Source organism: Hippoglossus hippoglossus, chromosome 4 (assembly GCF_009819705.1).
Source record: "Hippoglossus hippoglossus isolate fHipHip1 chromosome 4, fHipHip1.pri, whole genome shotgun sequence".
Classification (NCBI taxonomy): domain Eukaryota; kingdom Metazoa; phylum Chordata; class Actinopteri; order Pleuronectiformes; family Pleuronectidae; genus Hippoglossus; species Hippoglossus hippoglossus.
In genome coordinates this window covers 758,134-774,437 of record NC_047154.1, presented here as the reverse complement: position 1 = coordinate 774,437, position 16,304 = coordinate 758,134, and the positions used below count along the sequence as shown (strand labels likewise).

The 16,304-nt window shown below is 40.1% G+C and overlaps 1 protein-coding gene across 2 annotated transcripts in view; it reads right to left on the bottom strand.

The window, feature by feature from the left end:
* Positions 1–14,509, bottom strand: part of st3gal3a (ST3 beta-galactoside alpha-2,3-sialyltransferase 3a) — a 36,933-nt gene extending 22,424 nt beyond the window's left edge. Inside the window, exons 1-4 of one of the 2 annotated variants that reach the window (XM_034584075.1) lie at positions 14,286–14,508; positions 11,294–11,445; positions 3,501–3,543; positions 3,022–3,114 (exon numbers count right to left, since the gene is read on the bottom strand). In XM_034584075.1, the coding sequence (XP_034439966.1) occupies positions 3,022–3,114; positions 3,501–3,543; positions 11,294–11,402 (245 nt within the window). In that variant the 5' untranslated portion in view covers positions 11,403–11,445; positions 14,286–14,508. Of the gene's footprint in view, positions 1–3,021; positions 3,115–3,500; positions 3,544–11,293; positions 11,446–14,285 lie in introns of both variants that reach the window. The other variant, XM_034584076.1, reaches the window with a different exon arrangement.
* Positions 14,510–16,304: the final 1,795 nt, after the last annotated feature.

The following is a 16,304-nucleotide window of genomic DNA, read 5'->3' as shown; positions in this document are numbered from 1 at the left end:
ATGGGACAGAAAAATGCTATTGGCCATGAGAAATAAGTCAAAACCTAATCTGTATGAAAAGTGCCTGTAATTTGCCACTATATAAATAAAATCGACTTGACTTTACTAGAAACCTACAAAATAATTGAAAGAGAAGTTTTCTGCAGAGTAACTAATGATGTATCTTGCCTTTCAGTTTCCATACAGTTTTACTGGTGCATGGTGTGTTTTGATGGACTGGTCCTGCTTAAATATCCTGCTATGAAAGGAGTAGTAGTAAAAATAGACTTACCAGCTCTTTACCTGTTTTTAAATCATTGCCTAAAACATATCTTTATAAAAAAAGCCCTTTAATGCATGATTTGTAACTGATTTTAATGGTTATGGTTTGTTTGAAATATTTTCTTTTATGTTAGCGTTCTTATTTTTGTCGTTTTATTCCCATCTATTTCGTAAACCACTTATTATTATTATTATTATTGTAGATTCATGGACATAAAGAACATGGATATCTGTTTGGAAACAGCAGCAGTTTTTGAACGGCCCTGTTAGAGCTTCTGGCCGGCTCTCTCAGCTGTGTTCCTGGCTGAGAAAAATGGTGGAATAAATGGGTCAAGAATGCCTGAAGCATTTTAACACGCCTTTCTACTGAGAAGAATTCACTTGTGTTATTTTAACAGGTTTCAAACTGGACTCCATGAGCACTCTTCATTAACGTCCATTCTGAAGGCCGCAATGGGTCGGAGGGTTGCGTGTCTCTCGTGCCTAGAGAGTAAGTGGTTAGGTGAACTGGCCTGAGGTTCTCACGCACAGGGACAATAACAGAGCAGCAGAGGACAAAAAATAGACTCTGCACAACACATAGGCCCATTCAGATGCATGTATCTTCAGACTTGCTTCAAAGATAGTGCTAAAACATAAGCAGGTGTAGGGCTTTTACAGTGTGGTCTTTAATAATGCAGAGGCAGAAATGGGGTCTTGGGAGCACTCTGTGCTCAAGGAGCAGTGAAAGGAGGGGTGTTCAGATATCAAGTAATTCCCCAGAATCAGTTACTCCACCTTTAAGAATAACAAAGAGATTTACAGCACACTGCTTGCCCACTGTGACTGTATCTCTGTACTGAGTGAATGAATGCAAATAGTCATTGGACAGCAGTAGTGCCGCTTATCCTTTGAGGGTCATGGGGAGAGCAGGAGCCAATCCCATCTGCCATTGGGCAAGAGGCAGGATACACCCTCGAAGGCAAGCAAGGGTTAAAAAGAAAAGCAAAGGAAAGAAAAATAAAAACAATTAAAAAGAAGTTGTAATGAAAGATAAAATAAAGACATAAAATAATAGTAGGATTGAGTTGAAAAGAAAAATAAAATAAAAATGAAATCTTAGATTTAAATGGTGTAGATGGTAGTGTTGGAGCACACCTGACATAATATAGTAGGATGTTCCAGCGGCTTGAAGCGTAAAAGCTAAAGGCACTTTCACCAGTTTTCGGCCTGCTCCAGATGTTCAAAGTGGCAGAGCTGGTTCATCGCTAACAAGCATTTCAGTAAGATATTGAGGTGCCAGACCATGAAGGGCCTCAAAAACAAGCATTACAATTTTAAAATCAATTGAAAGATTAACTGGAAGCCAGTGTTATGACTTTAGCACAGGTGTTAAATGTTCACATATCCTTTTTCTTGTTAAAACCTTAGCAGCAGAGTCGCTGCAGCTTATCCAGATGGTTTTTACAGGTTCCTGGGCAGCGCATTGCAATAGTAGCCCAACTGTGGTTGGGGTAGAAACCAGATTGGTAGGTCCTGCACTTTGTTGGTTGCCAGGTAATCCATTAACTATTTGTAACAACTTTTTCAATAATTTTGCTGAGGAAAGGAAGGTTAGAGATTGGTCTGTAGTGTCTTATGCTGGATGGGTCTAGACCAGGGGTCGGCAACCTTTTTGACAATAAGTGCCAATGTGAAATTTTCTTGTGAATTAGTGTGCCATATCAACATTTTTTTATATTAAGTTTTATTATTGAACCACATCAATATTTCCAACAGACATGTCATTTTATTCCATCCATATTGGCTATATATAGAACAACACTTTAAAGAAACTTTATCTCATTATGATTGCAATAATAAGTTTGCCATTAACCCCACCAACCACACTCCTATTCAGAATTGCAAAAGCTTGGTTCAAAGACTTTGAGAGAGTTGGCTTCTCATACCTGGACACTGCACGATTGATTGATTCTCCCTTGTCTGCCTGATCCTTGAAACTTCTTTCGTGCTTTGTCTCAAAGTGGCACTTAACACTGGACGTTCGGCAAACAACATTTTCAAAACCTAACGTGCACACAGCACGGTCCTTATGAAAAACAAAGCCCTAGACTTCTGCCCATGAGGGCTGAAATGCCTGTGTCTTCGTTTTTTAGCTAGCGGGCATGACATCACCAATACACCTGAACGGCTGCACTTCACGGAGATTCGAGAAAATGCGAGCAGCGCCGGCTGGGAGGTTTCTTCTTATTATTATTTAATGGCGATTGGCATCCAGCCTATGGCGCATTACTGGCACCTAGTGGCTGGGAGGTGATAACATCAATCAAGCTAAATAATACAGGCTGCGTGACGGCAAAACCTTTGAACATTTCTTTAATAAGAAATCACCTGTGTGCCAATGATTATGGCGCCGCGGGCCAATGATGGCACGCGTGCCTTAGGTTGCTGACCCCTGGTCTAGACTGTGCTTCTTTAAGAGAGTTTTAACAACTGAAGATTTGAGTGAGCTTAGGAAAATGCCAGACTCCAGAGAAGTGTTTACAATGGTTAAAATGTATTGTACTATATAAGCAGTTAAAACATCATCAGCACTGACTAGTGTAAAATGCGTTCACATTTATCAAATGGTGAAATCTGAAGAGCACATGTGTTTTTGGGATGGACCAATGGTTGCATGGGTTTACAAAAGAAAACCACTGATCACATAGTATCTGACCGTTGTAGCACCTTAAAACAGAAGTTCCCTTCAGTCATGTCCAATAAAGTGTATATTCTTACGTTGGATAAATGGCAGTCATCTTTGCAGCTGCAAATCCAGGCTTACAGGCTCCCTCACTGAGATTGCTGTACTTATAGATCAGCTCCAAAGGCCTGCAGACATGAAGGAATTAAGTCAGATAATTTTAAAATTTTCACATAAACTATAGATTTTATTATAATCACATTATACAGCTTATAGAGCTAGAGTCACAGCTTTACAGAGGGCGGTCGTATTCCTGAGTTTTTCCTGGCTGCTGAGGACAGTAAAAACATTATGGATTTTTTTATAGGACCAACACAGTGAGAAATCTAACAGTACTGTTGATGGTCAGTCTGACTATGACCCATCGATCAATTTGTTTCTTTGAGAGACAGCGAGCGCCGCAGCAGGGCAAATAACAGGTAACTAATGAAAAACACTTATATATGACTGATACTATCCCTGTAGTATAGTACCTTGACTGGAAGGTAAAATATGTAAAAACACGTATACTCACAGTCTACCATCCAGCTTGACGAGGAACCCTTGCTTGTCATACACTAGAGTGATAAAAGTAGGTAAATATTAAATCAATAACAGGTTGTTTTTACAACATTTAAGTAATTTGATTACAATAAATGTAAGACATTTCTGTATTGGCACATCTCGTAACGTCCAGTCTCAAAACGTTATTATGTTCATATTGAAAGATTCTATATGACTGTTTAGAGCCAGTGCAGAAAGGTAGTTTGACCTTTATATAATGTGGTAAATTATGACAGTGTCAGGATTGGGAAGGAGGCCGTATGCTGTTCGGCAGTATGCTCCAAGATTTTCAATGTTTGAAAAGTAGGGTGAATGTGAAAGTCTGACAAAACAGTCATGTCAGGGTAAAAGGTGTCAGTGTTTTTCGTCAATGTCATTTGTAATTCTTATTGGTTGCCAGTCTCAAGAGGGCACATTGAAAGGTGCTACAGGTTTCATAATAGTGGCATGCTGCAGATTATATCTTTTTATCGAGACTATGACAATTAATTAATCACTTAATCTTTGTATTTTTACCCTCCCTACAACATGCAAGAATGGTATGCATTGCCTCGCCGATGCTTTTCATTTGCTTTTACAGTAACCTGAATGACCTGAAAAGAACCAAGCCCAAACAGGTCATTGAGGAAGACCCAGGCGGGAAGGATCCACCAAGCAGCTTAATGAGCGACACTGTGCAGAACAGTGGAGCAATGATCAGAAGTTCGAGGGAGGCCTTTGGTTCATAATGAACCAAAAAATGTTTTAAACTTGTCATAATAACATAAGAGATTGCTAACCTGGTGTGTGCAGTGCTATTTACTCTACCACGAGCTAGTACATACTCAAGCTGTGGTCAATGACGTTTTTATCGTCCACACAGACAGCCATACCTCATAGTTTCAGCTGCAGTTGTGGCAGGCAATGCAGTTCTTTCTCTTGTGTGGGACCATACTTTCACTCTTTAGCTGTCACTCACACACAGAATCTGTTTCACGTGAGCTTCGTGCATGTGCACACCGGGTATTGAATTAATTCTGGGGCAAATGCTAGGGTGTACACCACCTCTCGATCAATGTCAGCTGGGATTGGCTCCAGCCCCCACCCTCTCGCAACCATCAAAGGATAAGCAGTATTGATAGTGGTCCATGTTACCATTGTATGAAAAAAAATCTCAGATTCATGACTGATTTCAGATATTCAGAACTGATTTCCCCCTTTAATGGTGCCTTTCAAAGCAGCTTAAAGAAAAGCCATAGCCACCATTGGCACCACTGTTGGAATATAAAAGCCATTCAATCTACAAAGACAGTACAAGCTGTCACAAAGTTAGAAAAAAATTATCCACAGTTGAATTTTCTAGCACATTTGCTTTTCTGGCTGCTAAAATTGAACAAACTCAAGAAAAACTGAAGTGCACTCAATAACAAACATTTATGTGGCTCAAAATAACACATTTTCTAATAAGGCTTGGACACAGGTTAGCAGAAAATTAGCTATTCTTGAATTTCAACTTCATCAACCTTTTTAGGACATTTGAGTACAGCCTTCATCCTTAGCAAACTGTGCACAAACATCCAATCCAACTGTCTCCTACATAGACAGATAGATACTTTATTGATCCCGAGGGAAAGCATATACAGATATGCGTAGGTTAAAAAGTAATCTTTGCTTATCAAATAGGTGTATTTTCTGGAGACCTGTGTTGCTGCCAGCAGACCAAAGAAAAATAGGTCGTTGACTAAGAGAAGATGCCACCACAGCCTGATATCATAATTGGCGTCCCCAAAGAAAGTTGTGTTGAACTCACAGTGCTCCGGGAGGAAGACACAAAGGCAGCCTTTGAGAAGAGAACCAACGACTAGAAAACTTTAAGCTGCCCAGTGGAGGTTGTCCTCTGGGACTTTGTTGGCCATTCAACCAGTCCTTTCTTGACATGCATTGGACTGTCTGAAGAGGCAGAAGACTCTAGAGCAAGCCATTGCAAGGCTCAGGACCCAAGAGGTGGTGAAAGAAGCCCACAATGGAGGAACCCGACTTTGATAGGTTTAGCAAGCCAAGATCTACTAAAGAGAAGAAGCCAATGGCGGTTACAGAGGTGACCAGGATGAGGGAAGACGGCTATCTGGTGAAGGTAGTCAGCCAGAATGTGCAGTTCTAATGGACTGCATGGGGCTGCCAGACCACTATATTGGTCTGACCACTTCAAGGTGTCAGAGGCAAGGATAAGCTTGCTAATAGAGCCATGTATGACACCCTTTTGAGTCTAGCCAACTTAATTGAGGTATGGTGTTAAGGAGAAGTGTGCCCTGTGCAGTGTTTGGTGGGAGTAAGTAGGGCTAGGACAGTAACCGCAATACCAGGGTCATGTGAACCCTACCGTTGGATTGAGCTCATACCATCATCACCGCATATTTTTCTTTTTTTTTGCCGGTGAAAGTTACAGGAGTGCTTTTGACAGCTCCACTGCCACAGGCAGAGTGCACAGAGCCAGGTCCTCGGACAGCTTCACTTCCCAGGGCAAAGTGCGCACAGCCCGGCCTGTTGACCTGCTGAGGAAGTTGGCTGAAATTGTGGAGCCAAGACCCACGACAAGCACTGATCTTCAGACCTAGCAAAAGCTACTGATTAAATTCATACCATATAGGTGGACCATGGAGGAGTGCCTCCATACATCAAAATATGATCTTGGCCTGAAGGAAATGTTTTTAAATCTTCAATTGTTTATTTGTTCTATCATTTAGTTTCAGAAACACAAACATTAATTATGTAAATTTTTAAAGACAGCTAATTGAGGAATTGATGTCTTTTAAAAAATTTGACAAGTAGTGTACAGCTAGTTGCGGAGGATGGAAGTGAAACATCTCTGAAAAGGATTAAAGAGGCAAAACAGATGGGTGGCTCCTGATTGACGCTGTAGCTAGTCACTTGGCACAGGTGGAGGTGCGAGAAGCATCGAGTTCAACACCTCTTTGCTGAAAAGCATATTCTTTAATGTGGGATGAATGATTTAGCAATTAGTTTGACTTGAGCTGGCTGTAAGGATATTTTAAACTGCTAAAATTATTAGTGTGGGAAAGTGTCATCATATCACATTAATTGCAGTGTGGTACTACATCAGCTCAACATAATCAAACTTTGCCCATTTAAATTAATAAAATTGCATTGTTGAATAACCAATTACAATAATCTGACATACTATAATTCAAGATTAAAAGAAAATTATTTTGTGTCAAGAGGTGGCAATATGAAAAACTATATTCTATTGTTAAAGCATATATTTTTAATTGACATGATTATCTATTTAAAAATATGGATTTTCTTCTCCATATATTAATAAATGTTATTGAAGGGAAAAGGAGCTAAAACAGTGGATTTATTCTCAGAACTAGGATAACACATTTATCTGACAGAGCTAACCCTTTGAAAGTCTTAGAAACACTGCCAACCAATTGAAAAAGAAAACTTAATGTAAGTTGGCAATGGTATAAAACATTGTGTACAACATAAATTATTAGTTTGAGTGGGTGTCAGGCCAGTTTCCATTATCAATAACTGAACCAGAGAACAGCTTCTATATTTCTGAAGAGGATACTTAATGAAACGGATGAAATTAATTACTATCAACAGCAACTTGCCTCAACAATGAATTCATATTTTAACCCATGTAGAAGTAGTGTAAAGATCTAGGAAAACTAAAACCACAACTGAAACATTGTGTCTCTAATGAAATAAACTGGCTCCCCCAACTGGTAAAATGGTTACATTGAAAGCTTCTGCAGGTAGAATGTCCTTTCTCTAAATAGACACATCACAAAAGACACATGTTTGCTAAAAACAGATTCATATGTGCTTCACATTCCTTGTTATTAACACATGTAAGAAAGTGGAAATATAAATGTTGCAAATATAAATTATGTAAAGCCTTGTTCTCAGCCCAAAAGTGAAACAGTACGATTAGGAGCTGGACAGCTGAGTAATACGTAATGAAAACTGACCAATCTACCCAGTTTTATTAAGAGCAATATAGTAATCCAAAGAATATTAAAACAAACAAACAAGTCAAAGTTTGCTTTGTGGCCTACTTTCAAGTTGAGTCAGCATTGTTCCACTAGCAGCTTTAATAAGTAACCATCCCTCCCTTGAGGGAGAGTGCACACCAAACAACAGTGTAGTGTCATTTTGGTGAGAGCTAATTGCGCGAGTCCCAGAGTAATAGAAAATGAGAGAGGCTTAACGAGCTAAATTATCCCCATTCAAAATCAGATTATCAGATTATCAGAAGACAAACCTCGGAGGATATTGAAATGATATGGATACATTACAACAACCAGTCTGACTGAACCTAAATATGATGGTTACACATCTCTCTCTTCTCCGCCTCCCCCATTTTTCTCCACTCACCCCAACTGGCCGATATAGACGGTGGCCCACATTGAGTCTGGTTCTCGAGGTTTCCTCAGTTAATGAAGGAGTTTTTTCTCTCCACAGTCACCAAAGTAATTGCTCATTGTGGAAACTGTTGAGTTTCTCTATAATTTGTAAGGTCTTGTGAAGTGCCTTGAGATAATGCATGCTGAATGCAAGAAGACTGAACTGAATTGAATACAAATTCATCCCTAAAAAGGTTTCGTACCAATGTCACCAGGGGGCTCCATAATCCTCTGAAATTGTATCTGTATAATCTCATTTATTCTCTTAAACTAAATTATAAATATTTATTATGAACAGTAAATATGGATAAATAGTTTACAGATTCACTTTTTGTTCTCTCTCTCCTCTCTCTTTCTCTCTCTGAGACTCAAGAAAACAGCCCTCACCAAAAGGTAAAAGTATTAAAGTATGTCTGGTTGGTAAAGTCACTCCCCAACACACCGGTTCATCTCAATCTTTCCTTTTTTTTTGATGCGTCTTTTTACCAAGGCTGCAAATGCGAAACAGTCACTCTCGCTGCACACTGGACATGTATTCGTGCTATGCACGGTGTCCCGTGGCGACAAAAATAGGGGCCTATGTTTTTAATGACTGATGAGTTTGATTGCAAATGTTTTCACCATAGTGTGACCTTTTCTCTTGGCTTAGCTGGTTGTTTTGGGTGTTTAACCGTTCTACCTGCTGTAACAAAGTACAGCATGTCAATATTCACAACTTTAATTCCGATGTTACCTCGTCATTGTCTGTAATGTCAACCAGCAACCAGTGGATTTCAAGAGGCTAAAAAAAACAGAAGATATCAGCGCGAACTAGTTCATTCTTGGGACAGTGAACTTCAAAATTCTATCTAGTTTAATCTATATAAACTGAACTTTGAGATAGCTCTTCTTAAGTGATTTTTCACAATACACCTTTGGATTATGACAAAAGTTTTTTCTGATGAAGCCTTTGTTTAAATTATATCACTTCATACCCTCAAATAAACATTGTTGGGATGAATTAGTTCTGACAATTTTAAATGTGAATAATTTGATTTAAACTACCGTTGTCCACGGTAGTTTGGTTTTGTTCTAGACTGCCTTTTTCACATGATCTTTTTGTTGGATCTTTGCTGTAAGTGCTCTATTATGACTTCCATTATGAGTAAATGTCTCTAGGAGAGGGATGGGGATAAAAATCTGCCCTGGCATTTTGACCGGGGCTGTCCCACCAAACCCTTCTTTACACATCATACTGTGACAATCGTGTAGTAAACAGAGGATAAATTAAATTGAATAAAAAATGATTAACCTGAATTTCTTCTAATTTCATACAAACATTCACTTGGACTAAAGGATGAAATGCTAAGAGTTTTTTGTTCAAAAGGTCAAGGTCACATTACCTCATGTTGTAAATGCGATATATCATATATTCTGGCACAAACATTAACTTGGACTCAGGGATGACTTGATTAGAATTTGTCGGTGAAAGGTCATGGTCACTGTGATGTCTCAAAACACCGTTATTTTGCCTTGTGAATGTGATATCTCAGGTACGTCGCTCTCTGTAACAATAGTGAGCAGTAAAACAGTATAGGTGCGGAAAGTTCTCAATTCTTAGATGCATCGTGATGTAGACTTGGACAACTCTGCATCAATGCAGAGACTGAACATAATCGAGTCAACGTTCGTTGTTCTAGCAATGTCCCGCCGCTGCATAATTATTACACTGCTGCTTCAGGACGAGGACAGACGCACATTAAAGGTCTGATCTTCCTTTGTCAGTCTCTGTCAGAGTCTGCTTCCTCCTCACTCCCCCTCTGACCTGCGCTCACTTTACACTTTAACAATAAACACCATCACTGATCACAAGTTATGAGGACACGTGCAGGACTGACGTTTACTTTGTGTTTGTTTGATTCGCTCTAGAGTTTATGAGACACATGTTTAAACCTGCTACACAACACGAGACGTAACGTGACGCGCACAGTCAGGACATCAGAGTTAAAGTGACCGGAACGATCCGGAGTCATGATCCAACATCATCGATTAATAACTAAATACATGGGGTTATCAGTTTGTGTGAAGAGGGACAGAGACGAGCAGACACACACACACACACACACACACACACACACACACACACACACACACACACACACACACACACACACACACTCCAAGTTCTTCCCGCAGATTACAACGTAACGCTGTGTTTTAACTTCATTGTTAAGAAGCGAGGCCCCGTTTATCAAGGAACATAAATATGAATTCAGCAGGTTTTTATAAGGATCAGTTCTAAGTGTGATGATTAGAAAACATCAGAGGAGCAGAGTCACTTGTTGACCAGTGGAGTCATGCACCTTAGTGCAGTGGCACTGCTATGGGGGGGCCAGGGGGGACCAGGTGGGGCCACCTTGATGCCGTAAAGGCTGTAATCAGAGTTTGTTCTTTTTAGCCTTAGGTGCAGCACACAAGACTAAACTGAATGAATGTCAAATCAGTGTGGAGAGCACTGACCACTGTCAGACTTCCTGTTGTATTCCTATTTATTTTAATAGAAAACCTTATTTTGTAAATTACGGCACAATTGTAATAACAGTAACAGTCTAGAATACTTTTTAAAGCACTTTCTAGATAAAAACAGAGTTCATATTTGTCTGACTGATTGTATTAATTGATAAAAAAAAATGCAGCCAAGTGCAGTAATATAGAAAATTGTGGATGTGATGCATGTCGATGCATCGAGATGTTGTGAATCGAATCGCCGACTGCTGAATCGTATCGAATCGTGAGGCTAGTGAAGATGCAAACTTCTAAAAAACAGCAGCATACATACACACACATTTTCTTCAAATTTGTGTCTTTTCCTCCTGCAGGTCTAAGCTGATCTACTTTAACTGGTGTATCAGAATTTACTCTACCTACTCCTGCTGTAAAACTTGACTGGGGTTTGTGTGCCTGATGCCTCGCTGCTACTCTGCTCCTCCTCTCTGTTGTGTGCATTAACTGCTTCCACATCCACCAGCATTTGGACTTTACTGGATTGTAACTTTTTTTCACTAAGCTTTTCAGACACATCTTTATGTAGTTGTTTTTTAACTTTATTATTCACATAAAGTGACAGTCACTTGCAGGCTGCTCCAGTGTTTACACAATTTAAGCAGAGGGGGCCAAGTAGGGGGGCAGAGTAAGTGGGGCAGACGTTCTGAACATACTTAACTGCAGAGGGGAGATGACCCGAAGGCCACATTGCCTGTGTCAGGCACTTGTGTCATGGAGTCCTATCACTGATAGTGCACTTCCCACTGCTCAATGAAACAAGTTAACTAAGGTCATATTGTACATGACATTATGGCCACTTCTAACTCACATGATTTGTGGCCCCAGCCTGGTAAGCTGATCCTCCCTGATGAGTAGTAGAGGAATCCTATGGCCAGCATGGAGCACAGGCCCAGGAGGAGGTTGCGACTGGGTTTCATTTTCGTCTCCAGCTAGCATACATGGCCCATTGCACACTGGAGCCTATTTGAACAAGAGATAAACCAGTTAGATTTGCACTCAAACACATCATGTTATGACTTAATGCAATCACACACGAGAGGCTGAATGTCTGAGCCACAGCACCAGGCAGCATCTCTGCAACAGAGCTCTCTTACTGAGCAGAGATTTATTTGCTCCACCCTGGGAGATGGGTTAGAGACTTGTTCTGTGTCACGCCCACATTTGGGCATCCAATGAAAGGTATTGCAATGCCTTTACTAGAAATGCAATGTCTAGTAATGGTACAAAATATTAACTCTGAATGCCGACAATCAGACAGAATTTGACTGCCTTGTTGTAATCTTCTGTCTCCACTGCCCAGTTAATACAACTCATCTGAACCAAAAACTTCCACAGCTGAAACCTCACATTATTATAGAAAAACCCAACAGTTTAGTTTTATTAGAGGACACTAAATTATATTACAAGTAGTGCCGTTTCATTCTACATACATTTTTTTCCAGGTCATAAGAGGTTTTCCTGGGATATAACATTCACAAGACAAAATATATGTTTTGAGAGGTTACAGTTACCTTGAACTTTTACATTTGACCACCTGATTTCCCAGGGAATAATGCATGGATCTTGATGGTGTTATTCTAGTTGTCTTACAGTTTGTAAATTCCAATAAATATAAAAGAAAACTTTACAGAGGTGCTTCCATCTTTCACTACAAACAAGTTCAAATGACAGGTTTTATGTTTAAACTCATTGCCTGCTGATCCTGTCCACCTTACCTTTTATGACTGTTTATCAATGCAATTTGAGATCTTTGTGAATCTTCCCTCAGTAAACTGAATATTGTTTTACTTTGGACTAACTGTGGCATAAAACAAGGGATTTGAAAACACCACCCTCTACTCTAGGGGAATTTTAAAAAGCATTGCTGACCTTATAGAAAAAACTATAAATAAATAAATCAAGCCAATAATCAGCTGACTCAAATTTCTATAGCACAAATTGCACATTGTGTCACCACTTCAGTCAGCTCGTAACATTTTCACTGTCTGTTATCTTATTTTTTCATGTACTAATTCTCGTGTCATTTCAGAACCCCCAGACTCACCTGCTTTCCATCAGTCATTAGTCACCCAGTGTATATATACCGGCTCATTTCCTCTGTTCTCTGCCAGATCGTCTAGTGTGTTTTCTCCTAGCTTCCCAGCGTTATCCCGTGTTTCACTCTTCTGCCTGATCTCTGCTCTGACCTGCCTTTTGGACCCTGGATTCCCGATTGCCTGCTCCCTATCAGATTTGTTTGATATCACTGACTGTCTGCCTGGTTTTTGACCTCTGCCCGTCCAATAAACCAGAACTCTTGTCTACTCCCATAACTGCTCAAGTGTCGTGCTTCTGGGTTCACGTCTGCCATTTTGCACATTCCTGACACATTGGTTACGTGTGATATAAAGGAAATGTCACTGCTCTTCTTTGTACATTCTGTGTTGTGAGTAATACTATTTTATGAATGATGCCGTCTGAATTTCCCGTTCCTGCTATTCATACACAGTCCTTATGTATCATCACAAGACAAAGGCGGGTGGCTTCTTCACAGTGTTTACAGAAAACACCAGTCTAAGCATCTGCTGGGTTTCTTTGTGTCTGGTCACACTCCTGTGCTCCTCACAACTGATTTTATTTAGGCTAGAAACTATATTGGTTTGATTAGTAGCTGTCATGATGGTCACTTGTGAAATTACTATCTTCAATTCAGTTTCTACAATGTCACTGGTTTATTATCAATTGTATTATCATGTATGCATGAAATGAATATAGGTTTTATTAAATCACACACACACACACACACGTATGTATGTGACTACAGTATATAGTGTCAGCATCAGCTTGACAAGCACTCAGTGTGTAGCCAGTCCCTCGTCAGAGATCCCAGATATCAATAATGCTGTTATAGACGTAATAATGTTATAAATAATAAGTGTTCAGTGTGAACTGATGGGTTTCTCTACAATATTTTAAGTTCTTGACATTAATATGAAATGTGCCTTGAGATAATGTATGTTGTTATTTGGTGCTACACAAATAAAAAATAATTCAATTATCTGTCAGTTTTGTATATATGGCAACATTTTGTTAGTTCAACATCTGATGTCGAATTGGCTCTAAAAGTGAAGACTGCTGTTCAGGTCTCCTCCGTATTTTAGTCTCAGTGTCCTCTAACTCATATGAATGTGTATGTGTGTGTATACTAGTGATCCTAATGGGATTATCTCAGAGAGGGGGATTATGTTTTAGAACATATCCAACACATCTGATCGTAATAATGATGATTATACATCACTATAATCTTGACATAAAACGCTCAAAGTGTATAAACTCCCAAATCTTGCCGTATGTCTTACGATTCTGAGTTGGTTCTATTCAAGAGGAGGTGTTTCCTCTGTCACGGTTGAGTGTGTGTACAGCTGTTAAAGCCCGGAGGAGTGGAATCAGACCAAAGCGTCCATGTTATTCTTTCTGCTGAGTATTAGTCAGTGTTACTGTCCTGAAGGACAACATCCACTGTGACTCTGAATGAGGGGAACAGTAAAAACAAGTACCACCAAGTTATTGCAGCTAGCTCGTTAAGTATGTTGGGCTATCGCCTATTAGCCGCAATAGAGTTAGCTCCCTTAATAACCGCTAATAATTCGCGTAGCTGGTGGTTGGAGACGTAAAGCTGCCATTCAACACGCCACCTAGAGATAACAACACATATATCAGAGACACGAGCAAAACGTTACATAGCAAGAAGCTAGTAGAGATGACTAGCTGGCTGCGCTAGCCAGGAATCCGCTGTGAGGCTCACACTGTCGGACGTGTACCGTTAATTCTCAAGTTGACCTCAGATCCGTCGGTAGCTGCTGCAGCGGCGCTCGCCCCCGGGCTCCTGACGAACGCACTGACCGACGTTGGCGTCACAAGAAAACATCCCGGCCCTCACAAGCGACTCTGCTGCACTTCAGCGGAACATTTGGAGGGCCACACCATGTCCCCCTCCCCTCCGTCCAGCCTGCACACAGGGGGACTCGGTACGCCCTGCTGTGTATGGAGAGGGCGTCACGCCGAACTCCATTCGAGAAATGTGGTGTTTAACAAGGCTATCAGCGACACACGTGTTTACATTGGCAAGAGGGATGTTGAATAAAAGCAGTAAGTGATTTACTTAACTAGCACCAAGTTAGCACCTTTCAATAGTTTGCACTGAACAAGTCAGGCCAGAGATTTAGTTTAGCAAACGTGGTAGTGCCATCGACCAGCTGTTTGTGAACTTCATTGTTCATCCACTTGCCTATAGGCCACCACGTGTGTTTGAGTATATACCTGAATAATACGTTATCGTAGGATACATATTTTTGAAACATATGTATTTGTACCTACCTGTGAGTTGCAAAAATATAGGAATTGTTCTTGTCATTATCTGGTGAGTCGCTTTTTGACTCATTAGTCCTGATTGCTGATTTTAGCTACACTAAATATATAAGGGCTAAGTGGTAATTGATGGATGAATGCATATGGAATATTATCATTACAAATATATACTGTGTGACCTATAGCTTATTGTTTATTATCTGTTGTCTGCCTGACAGCGTTGTACATGATGAGTTTTCATGGGTCAAAATAAAGCTCCAGATAAATTGATAAGTCTGCAGAAGAAATGGTCATTGCTTCAAAAAACTGGGGTTTTTCTTGTTTGAGAAATATCGTGTGTTTGGTGTGACAAATTTCAGTGTGCCATTGTTACTTATTTACTGCCCCGGAACTGGGATCAAGTGGGGGTCCCTGAGCCCCACTTGATCTGTCTGTGTCCTCCCTCCACTCATGCTGGCCTGCGCTCACTTACACTTTCACTATAAACACTGGCACTCATTACAGGTTATTAGGACCTGAACAGACCTGTACTAACGTTTACTTTGTGTTTGTTTGATTCGCTGGAGAGTTTATGACACACACACACACACACAGACACACACTGGATGATCTATGTGCCTTTAACAGACAAAGACAAGCAGTGGTCCAGGGATGAGCTTTGAAGAGGAAGACCGTCCGTTTTCCACCTTTTAAGTTTGAACCTGGAGAAGACTTGGATGGGGTCGAACCGCCCTCGTCATGTTGCAAGCATGAAATCAAATGTTTTTTCACTACAGGTGAGTTAATAGTAAAAGAAGGAAGAAAAAAAAAAAGAAATCCAGTGGCGGCAGTGGACAATGACTGTGGACTATAGTGGCATCCGATCTTGATGGTGGATCATGATCTTGCTGGCTGCTGACCATAGACTATGATTGCAGCAGGACTGCTCGATACATAGTATTTCTCCTCAGACACTTGACCATTAATGACATTAATCCACCAATTCACTGACCTTCAGTTATACTTCAAAATGTTTACCCTAATCAATGCTACTAAAACCTTTATCTTGATGTTCTCCTTTACACTTGACATCTATTGCACTTCTGTCCGTCCTGGGAGAGGGATCCCTCACATGTGGCTCTCTCTGAGGTTTCTACGTTCTTTTTACCCTGTTAAAAGGGTTTTTAAGTAGTTTTTCCTTACTCTTGTTGAGGGTTAAGGGCAGAGGATGTCACACCATGTTAAAGCCCTATGAGACAAATTGTGATTTGTGAATATGGGCTATACAAATAAAATTTGATTGATTGATTGACACACACACACACACACACAGTCAGATTATTGTGAAGGGTCTAACTTGATATTTTTGAGAATGCACCAAGCTAGAGGTTTCCTTGCACAGTTTTCAGCTTTCGTTCTCTAAAAATGTCTTTCATATTCAGGCAAAATTACTGTACACTGAAATATCTTTTCTTAATCGATATTCGAACAAA